The 23,198-nt window shown below is 35.2% G+C and overlaps 6 protein-coding genes across 7 annotated transcripts; 3 read left to right on the forward strand and 3 right to left on the reverse strand.

The window, feature by feature from the left end:
• Window positions 1,651-3,823, forward strand: LOC104791163. 2 transcript variants are annotated; one of them, XM_010517023.2, is made up of 2 exons: window positions 1,651-2,769; window positions 3,504-3,823. In XM_010517023.2, exons 1-2 carry the CDS (start codon window positions 2,104-2,106, stop codon window positions 3,624-3,626), a joined length of 789 nt encoding a protein of 262 aa, XP_010515325.1. In that variant the 5' UTR covers window positions 1,651-2,103; the 3' UTR covers window positions 3,627-3,823. The 2 variants fall into 2 exon arrangements, with proteins under 2 accessions (XP_010515325.1, XP_010515396.1); XM_010517094.2 differs by having other exon boundaries at window positions 1,669-2,769; window positions 3,510-3,823.
• On the forward strand, window positions 4,083-5,588 carry LOC104791320. The gene is made up of 5 exons (XM_010517207.2): window positions 4,083-4,295; window positions 4,425-4,645; window positions 4,758-5,037; window positions 5,152-5,229; window positions 5,337-5,588. Exons 2-5 carry the CDS (start codon window positions 4,485-4,487, stop codon window positions 5,388-5,390), a joined length of 573 nt encoding a protein of 190 aa, XP_010515509.1. The 5' UTR covers window positions 4,083-4,295; window positions 4,425-4,484; the 3' UTR covers window positions 5,391-5,588.
• Window positions 6,349-9,587, reverse strand: LOC104791402. The gene is made up of 11 exons (XM_010517319.2): window positions 8,866-9,587; window positions 8,398-8,460; window positions 8,179-8,265; window positions 7,935-8,033; window positions 7,643-7,738; window positions 7,499-7,564; window positions 7,320-7,410; window positions 7,152-7,219; window positions 7,010-7,075; window positions 6,779-6,894; window positions 6,349-6,637 (listed from the first exon to the last, which is right to left on the reverse strand). The coding sequence occupies exons 1-11, from the start codon at window positions 9,037-9,039 to the stop codon at window positions 6,580-6,582; spliced, it is 984 nt and encodes a 327-aa protein (XP_010515621.1). The 5' UTR covers window positions 9,040-9,587; the 3' UTR covers window positions 6,349-6,579.
• On the reverse strand, window positions 9,891-12,095 carry LOC104791489 (adenylyl-sulfate kinase 3). The gene is made up of 7 exons (XM_010517431.2): window positions 11,905-12,095; window positions 11,299-11,493; window positions 11,023-11,172; window positions 10,659-10,777; window positions 10,488-10,572; window positions 10,327-10,373; window positions 9,891-10,199 (listed from the first exon to the last, which is right to left on the reverse strand). Exons 2-7 carry the CDS (start codon window positions 11,420-11,422, stop codon window positions 10,098-10,100), a joined length of 627 nt encoding a protein of 208 aa, XP_010515733.1. The 5' UTR covers window positions 11,423-11,493; window positions 11,905-12,095; the 3' UTR covers window positions 9,891-10,097.
• On the forward strand, window positions 14,750-16,841 carry LOC104791580 (probable glutamate dehydrogenase 3). The gene is made up of 9 exons (XM_010517536.2): window positions 14,750-14,917; window positions 15,019-15,132; window positions 15,209-15,430; window positions 15,526-15,600; window positions 15,696-15,812; window positions 15,890-16,140; window positions 16,218-16,293; window positions 16,375-16,461; window positions 16,541-16,841. Exons 1-9 carry the CDS (start codon window positions 14,810-14,812, stop codon window positions 16,724-16,726), a joined length of 1,236 nt encoding a protein of 411 aa, XP_010515838.1. The 5' UTR covers window positions 14,750-14,809; the 3' UTR covers window positions 16,727-16,841.
• LOC104791673 (putative H/ACA ribonucleoprotein complex subunit 1-like protein 1) lies at window positions 16,897-18,361 on the reverse strand. The gene is made up of 4 exons (XM_010517651.2): window positions 18,081-18,361; window positions 17,590-17,738; window positions 17,371-17,486; window positions 16,897-17,171 (listed from the first exon to the last, which is right to left on the reverse strand). Exons 1-4 carry the CDS (start codon window positions 18,250-18,252, stop codon window positions 17,009-17,011), a joined length of 600 nt encoding a protein of 199 aa, XP_010515953.1. The 5' UTR covers window positions 18,253-18,361; the 3' UTR covers window positions 16,897-17,008.

Raw genomic sequence — 23,198 nt, forward strand, 5'->3', positions numbered from 1 at the left:
ATGATAGTCTAGATCACCATTTGTTAGGCGGTAACAGGGAGAAGAGTCGGGGGACCACTCTCGGAGGAAAAACACAACGTTGTAACACTCATCACAAGCCATTGCCGTCGTCTCTGTCGCGTAAGACTCGGGTGATGAGGGAGGAGGAGGTTCAACAGAGGCGAGTCGAACTCCGGATCTAGGCAATGAGGAACAGGGGAACTCTGAAACTCCCGGCGGACTGGCTGATATAGTCACAGAGGGTAGAGATTGTTGTTCTCCACCGCCGCCTAGCTTCGGAGATGAACAAGCCTTATTCGCCGCTTTGGTTTTTCGGTGAGGGTTTGTAACGATTAAAACAAAGCTAAAAAAAGGGAAAAAAGAAATGGAGATCGAGGTAAAGGGATAGTAGAAGCTTGAAATAGAAACGGGAACCGAGATTTCCCGACGCCGGCGAGCAGAGAGCCCACCGGCGTCGGAGGAGGATGGTTGAAACGGCGCTTCGATGTTTGTGCCTGGGAGAGAAAAATTAGGGCCAACTCAGTTTTGTGGGGTTTACATAGGAATCGAGCTTAAATGTCCAAAAGTAGGGGACAAAATTAAAGTGCAAAGCAGAAACGTTTGGAACTTTTGCAGGGCTTCGAATTTTTTTTTTATATATAAAAGGTAAGAAGAATAATCACTTTTGTTTCTTCAAGGAAAAATATATAAAAAGTAAAAGATCAGAGCTCCAATTATGATTTTTGAAGGGTTTTAACTTCTCTAAAACCTTTAATTAGTCATTAGCCAATGAAAATTTCCAAATAAAAGAGTACTACCAAATGAGATGAAAACAGTTTTTAAAACGATTTATTCGCAAAACTATAAAACCCAGCACTATCACATTATCACTGACTCTGGAATATGGGTAGTGTGTTCACATCAAACTATGTAATTCGACCTTATTATATTACTAGTGACATAATTGGTACTAAAGATTCTTCGTAATCTCCTTACTCCAACATGATGTATACATCAGCAATAAAACTAGACCTTATCCAAAACTATTTAACGTTTTAGCTATATAGACTCCGAAATGGGTTTCACTACGAAAATGAACTGAACTGACATTAGCTAGGTCTGAATCTACCTAGCTCTAATCTTAACTTCTAGTCCTTATGAAAAAGGGGACTCTAGNCATAAATTAGTACCAAAGATTCTTCGTAATCTCCTTACTCCAACATGATGTATGTATACATCAGCATTAACTAGACCTTATCCAAAACTATTTAACGTTTTAGCTATATACTAGTACTATTATATGTAACCGACTCATAAATGGGTTTCACTACGAAAATGAACTGAACTGACATTAGCTAGGTCTGAATCTACCTAGCTCTAATCTTAACTTCTAGTCCTTATGAAAAAGGGGACTCTAGCAAGAAAAAAATTAATCAAGTCATATATTATGTCTTTTTTTTTGTCTATAGCCTTGTGACTGCTATCTAAAACAATTATAGGCTTCTAGCAAATTAGAAGACTTCATCAATTATGATGGAGGAGAAAAATTAAGGACCTTGTCAAAGAAGGCAATCGATGGTTCTTCTTGGAATGGGTCCCCAAAGGACCACTTCTTCTTCTTTTGTCATTTCATAACGTTAGATAAGCTCTAAATTCACTTTTGTCACCCACATCTTCAAATCTATACTTTTCTTAATTTAAATTTGCGTACATGTATCATGTATGTTTTGTGTCCACTTCGAATAATATCAATCATGTACTGATATTTTTTTCTTCCCAACATTAAAGAGCTTATTAATCATACGCGTTTTCAAGCTAATTGTTTTTCAAAGCATCTTCAGTGTAATTTAAAGCAATTATGTGTTTGATTGTTTTGTTTTTTTAATAAAGATAGTCTCAACTAGTTTGAATCTTGTGTCTTGTCTTCTATTAAAGGATCTTGAAACCCCTTCACGTGGGAGAGAGAAAGAGAGAGAGATGTTGTTGTTTACTCCATGAGAATACCAAACGCACTTCGCTCCAATAATTCAAAAGATCTCTCACTTCCTCAAAACAAAAATCTTCTCGCTTCCTAATTTCTAAAACCCTAATCGAAGTTCCAAAGATCGGATCAAGGAGACATAGATGGATCTCGAGGATTGGGAGTTACTCTCCAATAGCAGCTTCAAGGATCTTGATCATGACGAGGATCATCATGGAGCCATGGTGATGGATTACTTCCTCTGCCCTTCTACTAAAGATCCTCTTCACGAAACAGAGTCTTCTCCAAGATCCATAGTGGTCCCCAAAAAGCTTGTCCAAGTTCCCATAGCTTGGGAACCCTTGTTGGTGGTGGATCAAGACAACACGAAGATACCCAATAAGCCTGCTCTTGAACCGGATCCGTATCCGGATTCAAAACAAACCCTTTCGACGGACTCTGTTTCGTCACCTAGAGTTTCCTTCAAGATAACGAAGGAGACTGAATTTGCCGACATGAAAATTGACGCACCAGCGAGGATCACGAGTCCTCTGCCTCAGATCGACGATACTGCGTCGAAACCCTCTGATTCCCAAAGAGGAGATGACTTGGGAGATAAGAAAGAGATTATTTTGAAGGAAGGAGATAGTGATGGTGAGAGATTGAACCTTTGGAAGGTTGGTCTCAATGGGGTTGGAGCAATTTGTTCTTTTGGTGTCGCAGCTGCTGCTGCTACCGTATGTGTGTTCTTTCTCGGACACAACAATATCAAGATTTCTAAGAACAAGAACCAGTTGCTAAGGTTCCAGATTTACTCCGATGATAATAAGGTAACCTGATTTATTAAAATTAAATTATTTCATCTTTGAATGTTCTTAGTTAAATAATTTAAAGAAAGTTTATTGGTTTTAGTTGAGTAGTTTCTCGTCTTGAGACGGATATTTAATTTCTACTAAAACAATATTGAATTAAATGATAAATACAAAATTATTTCTGTTTTTCTAACAAATAGTGTTTTGGATATTGGTAAAGTATACTATGATATGAATTATGAAAGTTAAGGGAGTGATAGATTTGGATAAGAGACTGTATAGAATATGAATCCTTGTACAAAAAAAGTAATATTTGTGAAGATGAATGTGAACCAATATAGTGGAAAAAGATGGTAGAAAACAATTTTCTGATGTTAATGGTTCATGACGATTAGTTGGTAATCTGTCTGCTTGATAAGTATATTGGCTAATTGTTATTGGCTAATCTGTCTGCTTGATAAGTATATATATATTTTTAATTTATTCCAGATATTGTATGATTAACTGATTGATAACTTTTGTTTAAATAATAGGAATTTTTTTTTTGAATATTTTAAGCGGACCAAATGATAAGCTCAAAAGTTACGTGTTCATTGGAACAATCTCTATAATTGAAAAGAACGATTCTCGTTTTATATATCTTTGTACGTTTTGTATTCTGATTGTTTTCTTGTGCTAATTAATTAGAGAGAGCATTACAATTTATAAGTAGATTTAAAATTTAAATCTTGTTTCTTCTTTTTTATTGGTGGATGCAGAGGATGAAAGAAGTTGTGAATCATGCAACAAAGATTAACGAAGCAATATTTGGTACGAAAGGTGTTCCTGTCATAAGAGCTCAAATATCTTTCGGGGGTTACTACGATGGACTTTGAAATCAAAACGAGTCTATCCATGCCCATATATGAGCTTCATTATAATACTGGTTCATTGTTCATACTTGAATGTTCTTAGTGTAAATAAATAAAGCTTTGTAAATTATATTATTTTGTTGAATTAGATCATTGTGAGTATTATTTCATATGTAAATTTCCTTACCGTCAGTAATAAGAATTTATATATCATTTGACAATTTCTTAATTTTCTTAAGCATTTCTAAAACTTTTAAGAAAACAAAAAAAAAAGGAAAATAAGTAGAGAAAAGGGCTAAACCAGAATTTAAGTAGATTTTCCGGTTAAAAGTCAATTTTTCCCACTGGGGAAAAAGAACCAGACCGTAAATTTCCCACTCAGTACCACTATGAAATCGGACCGTCAATGTTAAAATCGAACGGTTAATAATAAAGAACACTCCATCAACGGCGCAGATACAAAGAGATGATGCCCTAAGGCTTAAGAGAAGGCCTAAACCACCAAACGTTTGCCTTCTTCCCCCTCTCGTTTACAGAGTCGGTAGAGAGAAAGAGAAAGAGAGAGACGTCGCAGAAGTCATCAGAATCTCCACTTCCGTCTTTCTCACCGGTGTGAAAACATCGATCTGTGTTTTGCCAATCAGATTCATTTCACTCACTGGGACTTGTGTGGATCCTGAGAGAAAAAGATAGGTAACTTTTGCAGAGCTCAAGCTTCTTCTTTCTCTAATTTCCCAGAGAAATTTCATATCTTTTTGTGAATTGTAATCAATTTAACATCGATTTCTATTGCTGAATCAATTTCTCTTTTGATTTTTTCAGTTCTTAACAATCTCTTGGAGCGATCGAATCAATCAGAGAAGTGCTTCCAAGTTCCTAAAAATGCCGTCAGAGTTAGAACAAGAGATCTTCTTACAGTGGGGAAACAAGAAGAGATTGAGATGTCTTCGAGCCAAAGACAAAAAGATCTCTCGCTCTAAACACTCTTCTTCTCGTTTTCTAGGTCATGAAACCTTCCTCCTTCAATCCACTCGATTCTCCAAGTATGTGTTTCTGATTTGATTGATTCCTTTTAGTGAATTGCTCAGTACTACTCTTGTAATCGTAGCCAAAGACTCACACTTTCTTGGTGGGTTTTTTTTTTCTGATTTGTAGAGGATCAGAAGGGACAAGCCTCAGATCTGGACTACAAGAGCGACGGCCGGAGAAAGAAGAGAGGTATTATACTACGAGAGGTGTTGTGGATACCATTGGTAAAGACTGTTTTGATGCAAACAATGGAGAAGATGTCAATATCAAGGACGAGGCTATGTGGCCGAAGCTGTTTATCACGTTGTCAAACAAAGAGAAGGAAGAAGATTTCTTGGCTATGAAAGGTTGTAAACCTTCACATAGGCCTAAGAAGAGAGCCAAACTCATCCAAAGAAGCTTACTTGTCAGTTCTTCTTTTCTTTACTTGTCTTTTTAGAATGTGTGTTGAAGATTCTTCTTTAGTAACAGTTTTGAGAATAATGTTTTTTTTGGTTTGGTTTGGTTTATTTATGTATAGATGGTGAGTCCTGGAACCTGGTTGGCTGATTTGTGTCCAGATAGATATGATGTTAGGGTGAAGAAGAGCTCTAAGAAGGTATGGACTTTTCTCATTTTCTAATCCAGTGATTCCATAATTGTGATTGAGATTAAGATTTGTTTTGTTAAGGTGAAGAAATGATGTGATGTGTTTGTGTGTTGCAGAGGCGAGCAAGAGGATTGAAAGCCATGGGAAATTTGGAGACTGATTCAGATTGACAAGTTTTCGTATTGATTCAAGCTAACTTTCGTGGGTTTACTTCTCTGAAAGAAAAGTGTATTTTAGATGAAATGTATTCGGTTGAGCACTTTGAAGTTGAACACAAGGATAGATCAACTTCTTTGTGACAATGTATGTGCTTTGTTGTAACGTGTAACATGATGATCTATTACAATCTTATTGTTTCCAGATCATAATCCTATTTTGTCATAACTTGGTCACAGACTCTCAAGTGTGTAACCAAATAATTGCCTGACATACTATCTTTATTAGTACCACTGCATGAAGCTAACCACTTGAGAAGCAAGATGGGGACAAATCAAACACTCTGTAAAAAAAACTAACTAATCAACATCATTGTAAGCTAAGCCCTCCAGGGTGGTGCTTACTCTTGGGAGGTTTCACTCACTCAAGGCTCAAAACTGAAGATAACACAACAAACAGTTACACTATTACATGAACAAAGAAGGTGGATTGTTTTCTATTAAGGCACAAATTTATACTTACACAAATTGGAAGAAGATGGACTTGGCAAACAGTGAACTGGCTTATATTGCCCAAGTGTGATAACCAAGGAGAGAAATTTGGAAAAGCCGACAACCATCCCAAAATCAACAGATATATAGTAGAGTTGATCACCTGCAAAATTTGTGACTCAAACTGAAGCGGTTTCTCTCATCCACCTCTAATATTAAAAAAATGATAACTATTCGAATTTGATAACACAAATAATTACACTGGTGACAAATCAGAGAGTTAAGGTAGTTTTCCCAAATTGGATATTTTGCAAAGATAATTTTCAGTTGTTTTTTTATTTATTTTTAATTATTAATAAGAGTTTGTGATTTCCTTTTTCTATAACGGATTTTTCCTTTTTTGATTTTGCTACAATTTCATCCAGTTATTTGTTTCTCATTTCCTCTTTATTACTAAGTACATAAAAATGATATAAAAGAATATAACAAGACTTCGAATTTTGTCATTTGATCTAATTATACGTTCACAAATTATATATAACTTTTACAAGTATAAGTTTAGTTATACTCTTGTTATTTAAGATATATACATGATTAAATGAATGTTATTCTGCAACTTATGATAAGATAAGCATTGTGTAAAGGAGGAAGCTTTTCTTATTGTAGCAGGATTCAGAAGGTATAGCTTCTTTCCATCTTTATTTTTAGCTAACTAATTGGAAACTGACTTAGCAGCTTGAAGCATTTCCACAATCAGTGTCTTCACATCCCTGCAAACACCACCACCACCAATTTAAGAGTTACTCAATCAGTTTTGGATCATTCTTACAGTAAAGGGAGTCAGTAGTTTTAACTCTAAGAGTCTAGTCCGAAACTGGGAACAAATTGCAACATAGAGTCTTTGATCTTACTTTCTGTCTTGTGCGCGTCTTGGGAACGGAACTCGGAGGTTGAAGGTGTTCCCTTGAAGAGTAGCCTTAACGTTGAAACCAAGGCTGTCCAAATCCAGCATCAAGGCGCTCTCTACCTGACATTGAATGAAATTTACTCATTATATAGTTTGAATGTGATCTATGTTAATATATGTTCATTACTCAAGGTCTATGTTGACCAAGATAAAGATGACGAATTAAAACACTTACAGGTATGGATGTTATATTGTGTACAATGGCTTTGGTATCCTCTTCATGGTCTGTGTTCATGTGAGACTGCCGCAATGAAAAGGAGTTAGTACACATCCACTGCTATATGTTGACGATTGTACTAGGGATATGATTGTTATACCGTTACAGGCTTTGCATATTGAGCTATGGGATCGACTTTGGCTGCTTGGAAATCCTCTTTGCTGAATTCTGGTAATGGAGATTTCAGAGAGTAAGTAATATACTAGCGGGATTACGTATATTGGATCACATAAGACAGGATATAAATAAGATGAAGCAGAAAAGATACCTCCAGATCCTAGAAAAGCAGTTGCAACCCCTGAAACATATCTGACCACTTTCGGTTCGATCCGCATAAAGCTGAAGTCCCCAAAATCAACCTTCAACGTTTCAAGAAGAAAAGGTTCAGTTAACTAATTTATTTGAGAGGTTCTTAACTTTCTGGTCATTACAAGAAAGGGTTTTTACCCAGAAAGCAGTGGGATGCTTGGCTAAATAGGCAGATCGAACAGCTGCTTGATCTTTTTCAGAAACCTAAATAATACATAGAAAAACACTCAAGCTTTCTATTTTAATGTAAATGCATATAAAACAACACAGCGAAATACATACCAACACTGCATCACCATGTAGGGTGATTCTCAAACCGGTCCTATCTTCAGGGTCTCTAGCAATTAGTAGAGAGCATTTTGGATTAGCTAAAAGATCCTGCAAACGGCAGAATGGATTATAAGGCCAAGACATCTAAATTTGTAAAAGAAGAGAAAACAATGGCTCTTTTTCTTTGCTTCGGACGTCAGTTCACTAATAGACACTGTTTCAGTTTGCAAACTATCACTCAAACTCCTCCAAATTGCAGCAAAACAGAGATGAATCATCATAAGTCTTTGAATAAACAACAAACCTTTGTATGAACTGCCAAGCTACTAACTGCCAGAATTGGTGAACCATCAGCATCACATGCAAAATCAACCATTGACCCTGAAGGATAACCCTCATACTTCTGCACCACATCAAAATTACGGTAAATGAGATAGAATGATGGTAGCTTTTGAAATTACAATGTGTGACATGGTGACCAATAATCAGAATCCGAGGACTTGGGTACATTCCACCATATTCATAGAAGAAAAAACTTAACTGCTCACCTGAGAAAAAGTGGAAAGCATACCGCAAAGGCTACCATTAAGCACAGTTCGGATTTCTTCGACTGGGGAAAGACGAGCAGCCTTGTCCTGAAAATAAGAAGACCACATATCAAATACTTTAAAACTCATACACATCACACTCAGAACATGAATGATTATCAAATCATATAGATGAATATATTCAGAAAGCATGGTTACAAAAATTGGCACATTAGTTACCTCGTGAGCTTGAATCAATTTAAAAACATCTGTATCACTGTCGACACTCCCGGAAGACACAGCCTGATTAGTAAAAAGTATATGACACAAAGTTAGAAGTTTCCAACAGTTGAACTCAAAGTCTCAATATAACTAACAAATACATGAGTCACCAACGAAAAAATGACATACAAAATCAAAATTAATAACACGAAATTAGAGAAGAACAAAGGATCAGTGACGAATATAACTTTCCCCTTTTCAATCTAATACATAGCATCCTCGTAGAGCTTATATGCACAAAAGTCTGCCATTTTGAATAAAAAGATTCGACCTTTTCTTTGTCTAATGACAGAAACAACACAACATTAGAGATCATCGAGCCACATCAATCAAGATACAGATACACTGAGCAATACCCAATAAACCCCACCCACTAGAATCCAAAATCAGATTCATCAATAAAACTTGAATCCTCCAGATAGATACCTGAGAAGAAGACTGAGCTGCTGAGGCCATGGCGAGAGGAGGAAATCGACGGCGGACGGTGGGAAAAGAGACGGCGGAGATTTTTGAAGCTCGGTGGTGATTAAGACATGAAGGGAACACGAATCTAGAAGTGATTAAAGGCGTTGAGAAATGGGCCACTACTAGCGACTTCATCTTCTTCCCCCACGAAAACGGAACCTTTCGGATGTTCTCTGTTTTGCTTACACGTCTCTCCTTTCTCTCCGTTGACGACAGACACAACACAATGGTTAACCACAACCCGGTTTGATTTTGTTTCTTTTTATAAATTTCCGGTTTATTCTGGTTATTAATATTTTAATGTCTTCGGTTTACAAACAAACAGACAAATTACATTACAATCAAAAACAAAAAGCAAAATTACAAAATCAAAGTCGATAATTTAACAGAAGATTCGTCGAAACTGCGCCGGGAAATTAATCGAAATGAGTACGGCGATCGACTCCGGCGCCAGAAACGAAGCAAAGATACGATCCGAGAGAAGAAGCGAGGCGGCGGAGTTGGAGGAGAGGTATGCAGAAGATAAAATTGAGCACGGTGGCGCGAGGAAGTCTCTCCGGGTTACAGGCAACATATTGCCAGAGATCCGCCGATAGATTCACCGTCGTCTCCACCAGTCGACTGTTCAACACCATTTTTGTTTGTCTTAAAATTGGTCCCGGGATCGAGTTTTTTTGTTTTTTTTATATTATTGCAGAGAATTCAGAATCATGAAATTTGGGAAAATTGCAAAGAGCACCTTATATTTTTACTAGCTATTCAAATAAGATCTAATCTTTTTCCTGAATCAATTTATTCACTATCAGTCTATCATAATAACTTAGTGTTAGTAACCGTTGTACCCTGGTATCAAATTCACAAGAACAATATTGGCAGGGCTCTTGTCGCTGTTGTATAGGATTTGAATAGATCATCCCCAATGTAATAACTTGTTTACTTACTTATTGTTGTGATTTAACTTAATTGATGTAAATGCAGTATTCTGATTTAGCTTTGTAAGACGCTGCTGTTTAATGACTTGTGTTTCAGACATTCAGTATAGAAAAGTTGATAGGTTCCAGAAGAAAGAGATGGAGCTATATGTATGTCTTCATAATTGAAACGCCGGAAAGTAAAATAACCAGGGAGAACACCAAGAAAAGAAAAGGAACAAAAAAGAACTAATCCCAGCCGTTGGATTATATGGTGAAGGGTTACTCGTTTTGAAGGAAACCTTTGTCTTCTAAATAAGAGATGACTTCTTCAGCCATAGCTACAGGGGAAGGACACTCTCCTTCTTTCTCTTTCAGCTCTATCTGGTTATGTTTCACAAAACATACATACAAAGTCAGTCTGATTAACATATTTCATACACACGCAAGATAGTCTTTTTAGTTAGTCATATTCTTGAAGAAGAATCATATATATTCACATTGATCATACCTCACAATTCAAGGGAGATTCATACGGATCATCTATTCCCGTGAAACCTGAGAAAAAGGGTATGAAGAAAAGAAGAAAGAAAAGGCACTCTATATAAAGATTCAAATGATATGGAAGCAACTTTCTCTATTCTGTTTGTATGGAAGTTTATGTTATCTCACCTTTGATCTTTCCTGCACGGGCTAGCTTGTATAGGCCTTTAGGGTCTCTTGCTTCACACAATTGTAGAGACATGTTCATGTAAACCTGAAGAGTTTATGCCACAACATCAAACAAATATCTTAAACTGAATGGGTACTACAAAATGTAAAGTCGGGTTTCAAATAGCTTGCCTCGATAAAAGATGAATCCTGCATCATCTCCCTGCAGGCATCACGGTCTTTCCTATATGGTGATATGAGGCTGGCGATGCAGATCAAACCAGCATCTGCAAAGAGTTTGGCTACTTCTCCTGTGTTTCAACATATAAATGCTCTTCTTTCACACTGTCTTTTTGAGAATTTTCTTTCAATAATCACAATCTATCTCAGCTTTCAGGTGCAAAACATAAATCTATTGTTGGTAATATGTAAGCCCTAACTACTAATACTATGAGACACCCTTTTAAAAGTACATCAGCATTTGTATGAATGACTTTCTTAGGATTTAGACTTTCCCCAACCCATTTCAAAATGTAATATGTAACTACGTACTTACCAACCCTGCGTATATTTTCAACTCTATCCTCTGCCTTGAAACCAAGATCTTTGTTCAAACCATGACGAAGATTGTCCCCATCAAGAATATATGATAGCTTTCCCCGGTTGTTAAGCTCTCTACTCAGCGAGCAAGCTAACGTGCTTTTCCCTGCACAATGTTTCAGGCTAAGAATTTAGAATATAGACAGAGACTTATGTATGTATAACATAAGAACTTTAGACAGAAACAAGGCATCTAAAGTAATCATCACAATGAGGAAGATTTAAACATAACCTGAGCCACTGAGCCCTGTGATCCACACTACACAACCTTTCTGGTTTAACAACTTTTGTCTTTCAGCTTTCCCAATGGGTGATTCTTGCCAAAATATGTTTGTAGAATTCCCCACTGTCGACATTCTCAAAACCCTGCCTGTTAATCTGATCTATCACCAAAACTCAGAGAAACCAAACCACCAGAAACTGTAACCTGCAAAGACACGTTCAAACAACAATTAAAGATGACCACTCTTCTCGAATAAATTCCAAAGGTAATAAAGACAAGTTCACAACAAGAGACACTGATTTCTCAATAGAGCAGAACTCTAAAGATTCCTACAATCCAAGCCCCATGATGTTATGACTAGAAAATGTAAGTCTTTTCATAAATCAATAGGTTTCTAAATTCCAGAATCATAGCCAAAATAAATCACAGTTTTCATAAGATGCTCTCCAGAAGAAAGATCAACAAAACAACTTAAATTCAAATCCTTTTTGACAACTTAAATCGATCACCCTATAATTTACCGCAAGAGAATCAAAGATAAAAAAAGAGAAAAGATCACAGGAAAGAGGAACAAAATGGGTCCTTTCACATGGCATCAAGAGAATAATTAATTACCTTAGAATCAAAATGTGCTCTGATTCTCAAATGAAGGGAAGAGTTTTGTTGAGCTCGTTCCTGTGTGTGTTTCGGAACTTTTGCTTTTTTACCTTTTCCTCTCGAGTATCTTGGGATCATTGTGGGTGGGAGAATAGTAACCGACATTAATGGAGTGGCAGACAGATGGAGAGAAAGAGAACAATGGGGGAGCGTGATCAGTGATGGTAATGGTAATGGTAATGGTAATGATGAGGACTTAGAGATTGATGATGGGCTACAAAGCCCACAATGTTAACTGGCTTATCCTTTTTAAGAGGGATAATTTATGGCCTCTTGAATTAGAAAACATATTTGCTTTTTATTTGAAATCTTCTACAATCAAATCTAATCTTAACTATTGTTACCAAAATTGCTAACTAAATATAGTAGGAAATATACTTATTTCCTATATTTAGTTATACAATTATTGCTTTTTATTCCATTTTTTTTGTTCAAAGGACTGTTTTTTCCATTTCTAACATATTCTATACACATAATTTACCCATTTTAATAATCAATGTTTTTTTGAAACAAATAACTATAATTGATATGAAAAGAATAACTGTCACCACTTTTATTTTCATTACACAACAAAACTATATATACTAAAGTATTAGATTATTTAAATATGAAAAAACAAAATTATAAAGTCAAATTATATTTCACTGACATTTTAAAATTTTAATAATATATTATCAGTTTACATCCGGCAGTGAAATCTATTTGACTGACATTGATCTGAGTATCAAATCTTTGAAATCGATTTGACTGACATTGATCTGAGTATCAAATCGATTTTAAATTATGTGGGTTCAACTTTTCCATCTATTTGATGAAGTATGGTTTATTATTGCATGCATATGTTCTTATTTTGCTCATTGATAGTTTTGTGACATATTTGTGCTTGATGTTAGTTTTGTTGGGTAGTTGTTTTGAAGATTTATGTTAATTACTTAATGTTCGATTATGTCGTTATGAAGATCTTTACATAAGAGAATGTGTTAATCATTAAATTTTTGATGTTAAAAATTATCAAAAAAAAAATGCAAAATAATTAAACGAGTTCCACAAATCTTTTAATTTTCTTGTTATAATTTGCAAACTGGTCAACAGATTAAATTTAGGGAAAATAGGAACCGACATTAATAGAGTGGCAGAGACTTGGTTTCTAAAGAGTAAGACACGTTTAATTGAGCATTTAAGCATCAACTTATAGATTAATGATGGGCTATAAAGCCCATAATGTTAACTGGCTTATCCGTTTAAGAAGAATAATCTATGGCCTTGAATTGATTTTTTGAGTTAGGTTTGATTTTAGACTTCTCTATTATTTTAAATATCTGTTTGGGTTATTTTTTTTTTTCTATATCAATTATTTTAAGAGAAAAAGGTGATATAAAAAGCTAAAGCATAACATTTTTTAAAATAGTAAATCCGTGACATTAGCCTATCATGAACAGGATTTTCTATTGGGGCACACTGTACGTTTATTAGTTTGTGTTTGACCAAAGAGGGTTAGATCAATTTTGGAAACACTAGAGGTTGATTATACGTTCAAATTAATTTTATTACGAAATTGATATCTTCTTTTGGAAATTGATAGAGAAAGAAATATAGGTGGAAATCCACGATAAATCAATTTATATTAGTGGAAGCATAAATCATGGGGAATCTTTTTCCAAAAGATTCTTTGTTGATGGAATCTTGTAATTGTTTTATGTTTCTTGATTTGTTGCATCCTCTCGTGTCGTCCTCTAATTCCCTAAAGATTCTGATTTGAGTGTCTAAAAAAACATATGTGCGAAGAATATTTACAATCAAAACCGAATATATTTGTTTGTGTGTGTAATAATAAGTGTATACGTTTTTTTCTCCACTAAGTGTATACGTTTTTTTTGTCACTACTCACGAAAGTGTATACGCTATATATGTGTAGGTAATGGAATAGAATAAGTGAATAACACGTAAAGATCTTATGACATGCAAAATTCATTTGGGATCGTATAATTAAGTCGGCCTACCTAGGCAATTATATTCATTTTTTTCCTATAACCTTTTTACTAAAACTTGTGAAACTATAAGATAAAACTTCAAAATATACTATGAAAGTATAGATACTAACTAATTCGGAATGTTATATTTGTGTTAAATATTATCATATAATTTACTAGTGATATATAAAGACTTTAATTTATTGGTTTCTAAAAGGCAGTACGTATACGTATGGTATAAATAGTCATTTTATTTGGTTTTTATTAATATTTTTACTCAAATTAAATAAATAATCTTAGAAATGAAAAAATGACATAGTGTGATACAGTTAGATTTTATTTTATAAACTATATCTTTTATCTATGTAATATGTATGTCAATGCATGTCATGATCCTGTGAATAAAATTTTAATTTTTCGTATTCTTGTAGTGATCTTTGTGGAATGAAAAGAATATAATATTAATCTGCTTAATTACTCTCCAGATTATTTTCATTAATGAATTTTCCACTATTCGAATTTACACACATGGAGGACATGTGCAATTTTTATAAGCTAGTTTTTTTTTTTTTTTTTAATTGTGTCTGAAAACTTTCCTACAGAGGAACATACTATTCTGAATACTCAAAAATCAGAATCAATTATGGGTATGTCTTTATTTAATTATTATATTCATATTCCTTATAGAAATTCTCTTTTTGTTAAGAGAACAAAAAAAACAAAAATTCTCATTCTCATATACCGATCAACACATCAAGACGAAGTGTATACGTATCTCTTTATATAAATACACTTGCAATAACATAAGCAAGAATCACACTTGTTTCCAACTGTTTTGATATTAGAGTCTCTGATCAAAATAAACAAAAAAATTAAGAAGACAAAAGAAAGCCATGAATGCTTTGGCAGCAACCAACAGAAACTTCAAGCTAGCTTCTAGGCTTCTTGGTTTAGACTCAAAGCTCGAGAAAAGTCTTCTCATCCCCTTCAGAGAGATCAAGGTTCGAGACTCTTTCCTCTGTTTTTCATGTCGATACTATAAAAGATCAGCGGAACCGATCCGGTTCAAGATCTTTACACCGGAAGTAACCAATTATTGTAGGTAGAATGTACCATACCGAAGGACGATGGAACTCTTGCATCATTTGTTGGATTCAGAGTTCAACACGACAATGCAAGAGGTCCCATGAAAGGTGGAATCAGATATCATCCTGAGGTTTGTTTAACTCTCTCTTTTTGTGATCAAACCTAACCAAATTCAATGTTATAAACCAGATTTCGGTTATCGACAGGTTGAACCAGATGAAGTAAATGCTTTGGCTCAACTTATGACATGGAAAACAGCAGTGGCTAAGATACCTTACGGAGGAGCCAAAGGAGGAATAGGTTGTGACCCGAGTGAGCTAAGCATCTCGGAGCTCGAACGTTTGACTCGTGTTTTCACTCAGAAGATTCACGATCTCATCGGGATTCATACCGATGTTCCAGCTCCTGATATGGGAACCGGTCCTCAGGTTGATCTTATTAAAATCTTCTTTACGCATGTACTTCCATTGGAGTTCTTATGTGTTGTTGTTGTTGTCTGAAATATAGTGATGAATTTTTTCAGACAATGGCTTGGATGCTTGATGAATACTCAAAATTCCACGGACACTCGCCTGCTGTTGTGACTGGAAAACCCATTGTAAGTGACCATTCTTATTAGGTTGTTTCGGTTTATGTGTTCAACGAATCTAAAACTGAGTGAGATGTGATTTTTAAGGATGATGTTTTGAGCAGGATCTTGGTGGATCTCTTGGGAGAGATGCAGCGACAGGAAGAGGAGTACTATTTGCAACAGAAGCTTTGCTCAACGAACATGGAATGAGCATATCAGGACAGCGATTCGCCATCCAGGTATAAGAAGTAAAAAATATGTCTACTAAGTGATGTTACTTGCGTGTGAAGGCACTCATACAATCTCTGTTTCTTAGGGTTTTGGGAATGTTGGTTCTTGGGCGGCGAAGTTGATAAGTGAAAAAGGTGGGAACATTGTGGCGGTGAGCGATGTCACAGGAGCAATCAAGAACAAGAACGGAATCGATATTTTGGGTTTGCTTGAGCATGTCGAAGAAAACAGAGGAATCAAAGGGTTTGATGGTGCTGATTCGATTGATACTGATTCTATTCTTGTCGAAGATTGTGATATTCTTGTCCCTGCAGCACTAGGCGGTGTCATCAACAGGTCTTTCAAGATTCTTGTCTCATAAGTTAATCTTCTCTCTTTCATGACTTTGAAATTCTGACTTTGGTCTGTTTTAGGGAAAATGCAAATGAAATCAAAGCGAAATTTATTATCGAAGGTGCTAATCACCCAACTGATCCTGAGGCTGATGAGGTTAGAAAATCTGATTCTTTTTTGCTCTTTCTTCTTCTTAAACTGAGCATTAACAGAGACTCTATATCATTGTCTCTGCAGATCTTGAGGAGGAAAGGTGTTGTAATCCTCCCAGATATATACGCAAACTCGGGAGGAGTCACTGTAAGTTACTTCGAGTGGGTTCAGGTAAGACTCTAATCAAGAATGTATCTCTAAAGCCAGTCGATCAAAAAAACTGATTCGTATAATATCTATCTTTGTGAAGAATATACAAGGATTCATGTGGAATGAAGAAAAGGTGAACAAGGAGCTAAAGACATACATGACTAGAGGATTCAAAGACTTGAAAGAGATGTGTACGACTCACTCATGTGATCTCCGTATGGGAGCTTTCACCCTTGGTATTAACCGAGTCGCTCAAGCTACCACTATCAGAGGCTGGGGTTCTTGATAAATCCCCATGGAAGCTCAAGACAAGATTTCAGATTATAATTCAATATTGTTCACTTGAATCTACTCTAGAGTAATAATTAAGTGCTAATGGCGGTGTAACCCTTTTCTAAATTTCTACCAAGCTGAGCTAATCAATGCAATGTTATTTTTTTTTTTTTAAGCCGTAGATCAATAAACCGAAGTCTTGAAAATTGAGAATCTGGGAAAACGATAGTCATAGTCATACATAAAACAAAGGGTACAAGTCTGTTGGATAAGGCTAGTAAAGTGGGAGAAGAAACTATCCTCTTCCTCGGCCTCTAAAGCTTCCACGAGGGCCGCCTCGTGATGGAAAACCTCTACCTCTTGGAGGGCCTCTACCTCTTGGAGCACCTCTACCACGGAAACTACCTCTACCACCGTCACCTCTTCCACGACTTCCACGTCCACCTGCTGACTGACCCCTGGAAAAAACAGACACATACCGTTTGCTACAATTAACAACTTTCAAACTAATGTATCTTTACTTTAAGTCTTAATATTTCAGAGGGGAACAAAATACATGCTAAAAAGTTAATATGTGTCTAGCTCACTAATGTTACTTCAAGTTCAGAAAAAGAGACTTAATATATTTTGACCAATGTGTTATAAAGAGGGACTTACTTAGGCTGAGGAAGGAATCGAGAGAGAGGCAAAAGCTTGTAAGGGTCGATGAAGAACTTGTCACCAGGAGAATACGAGGTGGCTACAATACCTTCCATCATTTTGATAGAAAACAACTGAAGAAGAAGAAGAAGAAACAAAACAGAATTAATGACTGAATGAATCCTCTTGTTTGCTTACAAGAGGAACAAGAAGACAACAGAAACAGAGACAACTTACAGATTCATTAATAGGCCCGAAGATTTCATCAACTTTCCCAATCTGAGTCTTGTTCTCTAGGTAGATCGGAGCATTGAAATAAGGAATCTTCTCATTTGAGAGTTTAGTCACAGCATCTCCCTCGCAAGCATGAACGAATGTTGCGACCTCTGAAACCAAAAGAACGAAACCTCACATCACAAACGAATCAAGAAGAAACGTCTTCACAAGCATTTATACATCACTTTGCATTACAACCATAAACTCAACACAAAGCTGAAACTAAACGATAAACAATACAACAACCAAATCAGTCAAAAGCATCATAAGGCTAGCTCAAGGGGAACAAAGTAGCATGATAAGATTCGTCAATGAGAAAACACTGATAAAACATTTTGTTACTTGTGCATTTAATACTACACATTCAAGAAACAGCTCATTCAATTCAAAACTCCGATGACAAATGATACATATTTACTAAGTAAAAAGCTATGTCAAGTATAGAAACGAACCAACGACTTCCGCAGGAGGACCTTCGTCTCTCTGACCACCAAAGCGACCACCACCACCACCAAAGCGACCACCTCCACCACCAAATCGTCCTCCTCCTCCACCGAATCTACCGCCGCCGTCACGTCCTCCCCTACCCCTGAAACCTCCTCCGCCGCGCATTGGTGGTCTCATCTTTTCTCTTTTCTTAAATTCCGCAAAGACTGCGTTTTTTTTTGTTTGCTCTCTGCCTCTTCACTCCAGTGTAAGGTTTTAGGGTTTATGTGATAGTGACGACGCCCAAATGGGTTGCCGGGTGTGGGTATTTAGGGTTTTCTGTAGTCGCTCGACCGGGTTTGGTTAGTTAAACCGGAAATCAATCTAACATTAAATCAAACCGGTTCATCTCTGACCGTTCAAAATTAATAATAGTTGGATTCGGGATTCCGTTTGGCTTCTTCTCATGTTCGACCCTTCCAGTTGGATTCATAGGCCACAAAGTGATTATTACTAATAAATAGATTTTTTCATAAACCATGAGTAAATCAACTCAATAATACAATGGGCCTCAAATTATATTGTTTTAGCCCAATAAGATATAAGTCAGTTTTATAGAAATATTTGTTGTTTAGATTCCTACAAGTCGGGATCACGACGTTCGATAATGAATGAAGTCTTGTGTGCTCTTTGTTTCTACTTGAACTAATTAAGGATTATGATAATAACAAAATTTCGAGGTAGGAGAAAAAGCTTGGTGGAGATTTGTAAAATTTGTATTGTGATCTAGTTTATGATTTTGGAATGGGTTCAGTTTTCTTTTAAGCATCAAACTAACTGTATTATAAGATAAACTAAACTGATTTTTTTTTTTTGATTTTTCAAATTAGATTATGGATTTGGTGTCCTATCGTCCACTCAATCAACTTAATGTATAACCTTATGTGTTTGTACTTTGTAATTTGATTAGATGTTTTTTCAAATGATTTTTCGTATATTAGTAATTTAGCAACAATAAAAATAGAAAAAGAAAGAGAGATGAAAATACTACTTACTATATGATGAGTAAAATACTAGTTAATTTTTTTGTACTTGGCTTGAGATCTCTTCATTCTGGTTCGACCTCTAATTGTCTACTTGGTGCACTGAGTTCAAATGTCACCATACTCAATGACGAAAATGGCAAATGGCAAATGTGTCGATGTGGTTTACTTCGTTTTTTTTTCATCTAAACCGAGCAATTTTCTTTGGGTTCGACTTTTCCGTCTCTTGGAAAGTATTATGCTTCATGGGCAAGCTCGTTCGATAAGTTCCTCTTTAAAATCTACTCTGTTTAATTTGCGTCCATAAATTCACATATATGTTTTTCATACTACGAGAAGATAACAAAATTATTGGCTGTCAAAATAAAAAAAAATAATCATTCGATTTGGACAATCAACCATAGAATGATCCTTTTAATTTAATGTTTAGTTGAAAAAAAAATAACACTATTAAATAATAACAATTTTAATTGTATTTCTGATATGAAATTATTTAAAGTCGTTTTAAGTCAATAATACTCGCAACAACTCACCAACTTAATTAAATTTTCAAACAACCAATAAACTCCTTGGTTTTAGTTACTAGTTAAATGCAACCTCGATTTTGACTATTCGTATTATTATTGACCGTCGGCTCTTTCATCTTCTTTTTTTTCTCCTTTCACCGATCGACTTCCAAAACAAATTCTAGTATCAACCTATAGTAATATTGTATTATATCGCATGAATAATAAATAACGGAAACTGGATAAAAATCACTTATCAGATAACAAAATTGACAATACAATAATATAATGTGGACCGCAAGTTATGGAATAAAATTAGGGGCTTAATTAAATTATAAATCTAGCAAAGAACTGTTCTTAGGAAGGTTGACTTTTTGCTTCGAAAGGCAAAAGACTTCAAATCAAAGGGAGCCGCATCAATTTGGTGACGGCATCTGACGTAGACTATGACATCATCTACTTCCTTATTGGGTCACATGTGGCCTTAACTGTCAATAACACTCACTGTCTATCCTCGACGAGTCCTCTTCCATCATCTTATATATGGTTGGTTTCTTAATCAGTGTGAACTTCACATATGCTATTTTTTCAACCAACATGTGGTATGGTGTCCGTAAGCATAGTTTCGATTTCTCTTGTCTGTATATATGAATTCCTAACATGAAAAAAATAAGGTGAGAAAGAAAACACAAAACAAAGAATTAGCTGATGATGGTAGTAATAGAGCCAGTATTCACGTCATCACGTGATTTGCGTCTCATTCTTGATTTTTTTAGCACCTATACATGAAAGATTCAAATTAAGTCAGTATTTTCGTTTTATTAAGGATATTAACGAATCCGAGTCCTCGAGATGACTTAAAAGTTTAAAACAAATTAGATGTTAGAAACGAGATGAATCCAAGACCTCAAGGTTCGGAGAAATTGCATTAAACCTTGATTTTTAATGTCTTACCCCACGTAGTTAAACTATCCAAGATGACAATCATATTTACGATAATTCCAATGTTGGTATACGTTGTTTCGTGACCGTGTTCCCTTTGTATGTATTAGCAGAACTTTTGCTGGATCCAGGTTTAGTAGATTGGACATAACTTTTAATAATAGATAAATTAAGACTTACGAGAAACGAAAGTTTTAGTATTGGCATTATTATATAATTCTTGAATGTTTCAAACCATTATCATCATATATAAGAAAACTGCTGGCATATAATTCAACTAAATTTGTGAATCGTATGAGGATAAAAGAAACGTTGTGTTGTGAAAGTAACCCCTAAATGGAATTATAGTCTCCACGTGGTTACGACTTACGAGACCGCAGTCATGAACCGTCCAGAAAAATTACATATACTAATCTTTTATCATATAAAATTTCTATGATGGTTCTGATATCAGTATTAATCAACGGGGACGAGGACGAGCTAATTAAAACGACTTGCGAAAACGATTTTGCAGATTCTTTCGTTCAATGTTTCTTAAAGATGTACTTAACATTATAAAAAAAAAAAGAAGATATTACCTATATTCGTACTCAACATGCGTGTCCATATAGAATATCGGAAAATTCTGGAAAGCTATTAAAATAGTTCGATAAGATTTCTTTGATGAAGAGAGAATCGGAAAAAGAGAGATTGAACCATATATAATTGTAAAATAGTTACCTCATAACTGAAATGCAAAAAAATAGAAACAAACTAATTCAGTGTTTTTTGGTGTGCAGATTTTTTTTGTCGTTTAGCACTTGTTTGTAAAAGGAAAAAAAAAGGTTAAAAGCTACGATTGTAATTATTTTCAAGTACAATGCAAAGATGCTCTTTCAGTCTAACTATACGTTACGACTGTTTTCAAGTACAACAGTACAATGCACCGGTAACTGAGACAACTGTACAACGCAACTCCAACTTTATATTATTTTTTCCGATGTTTTAGTCCAACTAATAGAAATTCTAACCGAGATTATAATTATCTCAAACAACTAGCTAGAAAATGTGTGCTTCACCTAAAAAAACAGTAAATCATTTGATTTATTTCTTTTTTAAAAGAAAAAAAGATATCTAATTTATTTAATAACTTATTTATTTTAGTGGAACGCTATTAATCTGGACCGGTTGGAGAAGCCCATTAAATAGGCCCATCTTTGCACTGAAAACCCTAACGCCTTGTCCGGTTTTGTTGTATATATAGGTCATTCTCTGACACAAAGTGATTCAGATTGCTTAGACACAAAAAGTCAAATCTAATATGCAGGTCTATGTGCCGTACCTGATCTTCTTTGGTATATGATATGCCTCTGCAGAAGATAAGATGCTGCATGTAGGCTTTTATATCTAGATTCCACCCGATCTAGAAGCCAACTTCAAATTTTCTTTGGGATGTGATGTTGTTTTTGGTGGTAGATCTATATGTTATATATGTAGATCTGTGTTTGTTTTTTCTTTCATCTATCTATATACTTGTATGTTGACACAGATCTTCAAATTTTCTTTGGGATATGATGTTGTTTTTGGTGATAGATCTATATGTTATATATGTAGATCTGTGTTTGTTTTTTCTTTCATCTATCCATATACTATCGGATCTATAAATTTTCTTTGTGCTATGATTTTGTTTTTGGTGATAGATCTATATGTTATATATGTAGATCTGTGTTTGTTTTTTCTTTCACTGATTGATAAACATATGTAGTATCTTATTTTCAAATTTTCTTTGAAATATTATTAAATATTTCTACTGATGTTATATATGTAGATCTGTTTTTGTTTCCACCTATACCTGATTTTCAATAATTCTTTAGTATTCGATGTTTTTTTCTTTCTATTAAATATGTTATTAATGTTTTCCTGATTGGTCGGCTCGTTAAAATGCGGCCCAATACGTAATGCACATATCTAACATATTTTTTTTCCGATAGAAAATACGTAATCCAAGTATTTTAGATATGTGCATTACGTGCATTACGTATTGGGCCGCATTTTAATTAGCTCATTGCAGTAATGCACATGGTACTTGGATTTGCATTCCACAGAGTTTGTTGTTGTTCACGTAAATGTTCGGATCGTTCAATCTGTCTAGCTGAGGGCTTTCAGGGATTCTACCTGTAAGCTTGTTATTGCTCAACCCCAAAACGTTCAGTTGGCTAAGCTTGGATAGTACTGTCTGCGGGATTTCGCCAGAGAGATAGTTGTGTGAAAGGTCTAAGATCTCTACCTTCTCAAGATTTCCAAAACTTTGTGGGATCGATCCAGAGAGGTTTAAAAGCTTTAAGCTTTTGAGGTTTCAATTCCTAAAGAAGTAGGGATTTCTCAGTAGCTTGTTCTTGGAGAGGTCTATGAGAGTGTAGAGGTATAGAGGTTTCTGTTGGCAAGACCTTGCTCAGAAATTAAAATTGCCATTTCTGTTCGAAATCATCATTTCTTTTTGGTGTGAAGAGGGTAGACAAATCCTTTCGAAATCAACATGGTTACAACCCTGCTTTATGATGATGATAATAATGATAATAATAATAATAATAATAACAACAATAATAATAATAAGAAGACCAATCACATTGAAAAGAACCAACCAGACTGCTCAGCAAAAAAAAAAAAAAAAAAA

This window comes from Camelina sativa, chromosome 1 (genome assembly GCF_000633955.1).
Source record: "Camelina sativa cultivar DH55 chromosome 1, Cs, whole genome shotgun sequence".
Lineage (NCBI taxonomy): Eukaryota > Viridiplantae > Streptophyta > Magnoliopsida > Brassicales > Brassicaceae > Camelina > Camelina sativa.

What these genes read in the sequence shown, in the direction of transcription:
- LOC104791489 (XM_010517431.2), bottom strand. Translation starts at nt 11,422, where the DNA reads ATGTCGACAGTGGGGAATTCTACAAACATATTTTGGCAAGAATCACCC. An exon ending in TGAAAATATACGCAGGGTTG is followed by an intron (nt 10,778 to 11,022) that starts GTAAGTACGTAG and finishes GTTGAAACACAG; the next exon opens with GAGAAGTAGCCAAACTCTTT. An exon ending in AGGATTCATCTTTTATCGAG is followed by an intron (nt 10,573 to 10,658) that starts GCAAGCTATTTG and finishes TAAACTCTTCAG; the next exon opens with GTTTACATGAACATGTCTCT.
- LOC104791580 (XM_010517536.2), top strand. Translation starts at nt 14,810, where the DNA reads ATGAATGCTTTGGCAGCAACCAACAGAAACTTCAAGCTAGCTTCTAGG. An exon ending in GAATCAGATATCATCCTGAG is followed by an intron (nt 15,133 to 15,208) that starts GTTTGTTTAACT and finishes GGTTATCGACAG; the next exon opens with GTTGAACCAGATGAAGTAAA. An exon ending in GACAGCGATTCGCCATCCAG is followed by an intron (nt 15,813 to 15,889) that starts GTATAAGAAGTA and finishes TCTGTTTCTTAG; the next exon opens with GGTTTTGGGAATGTTGGTTC.
- LOC104791673 (XM_010517651.2), bottom strand. Translation starts at nt 18,252, where the DNA reads ATGAGACCACCAATGCGCGGCGGAGGAGGTTTCAGGGGTAGGGGAGGA. An exon ending in TCCTCCTGCGGAAGTCGTTG is followed by an intron (nt 17,739 to 18,080) that starts GTTCGTTTCTAT and finishes TTTTGGTTTCAG; the next exon opens with AGGTCGCAACATTCGTTCAT. An exon ending in CGATTCCTTCCTCAGCCTAA is followed by an intron (nt 17,172 to 17,370) that starts GTAAGTCCCTCT and finishes TGTTTTTTCCAG; the next exon opens with GGGTCAGTCAGCAGGTGGAC.
- LOC104791163 (XM_010517023.2), top strand. Translation starts at nt 2,104, where the DNA reads ATGGATCTCGAGGATTGGGAGTTACTCTCCAATAGCAGCTTCAAGGAT. An exon ending in TTTACTCCGATGATAATAAG is followed by an intron (nt 2,770 to 3,503) that starts GTAACCTGATTT and finishes TTTTATTGGTGG; the next exon opens with ATGCAGAGGATGAAAGAAGT.
- LOC104791320 (XM_010517207.2), top strand. Translation starts at nt 4,485, where the DNA reads ATGCCGTCAGAGTTAGAACAAGAGATCTTCTTACAGTGGGGAAACAAG. An exon ending in CAATCCACTCGATTCTCCAA is followed by an intron (nt 4,646 to 4,757) that starts GTATGTGTTTCT and finishes TCTGATTTGTAG; the next exon opens with AGGATCAGAAGGGACAAGCC. An exon ending in TGAAGAAGAGCTCTAAGAAG is followed by an intron (nt 5,230 to 5,336) that starts GTATGGACTTTT and finishes TGTGTGTTGCAG; the next exon opens with AGGCGAGCAAGAGGATTGAA.
- LOC104791402 (XM_010517319.2), bottom strand. Translation starts at nt 9,039, where the DNA reads ATGAAGTCGCTAGTAGTGGCCCATTTCTCAACGCCTTTAATCACTTCT. An exon ending in CAGCTCAGTCTTCTTCTCAG is followed by an intron (nt 8,461 to 8,865) that starts GTATCTATCTGG and finishes TTTACTAATCAG; the next exon opens with GCTGTGTCTTCCGGGAGTGT. An exon ending in TGCTTTTCTAGGATCTGGAG is followed by an intron (nt 7,220 to 7,319) that starts GTATCTTTTCTG and finishes CTCCATTACCAG; the next exon opens with AATTCAGCAAAGAGGATTTC.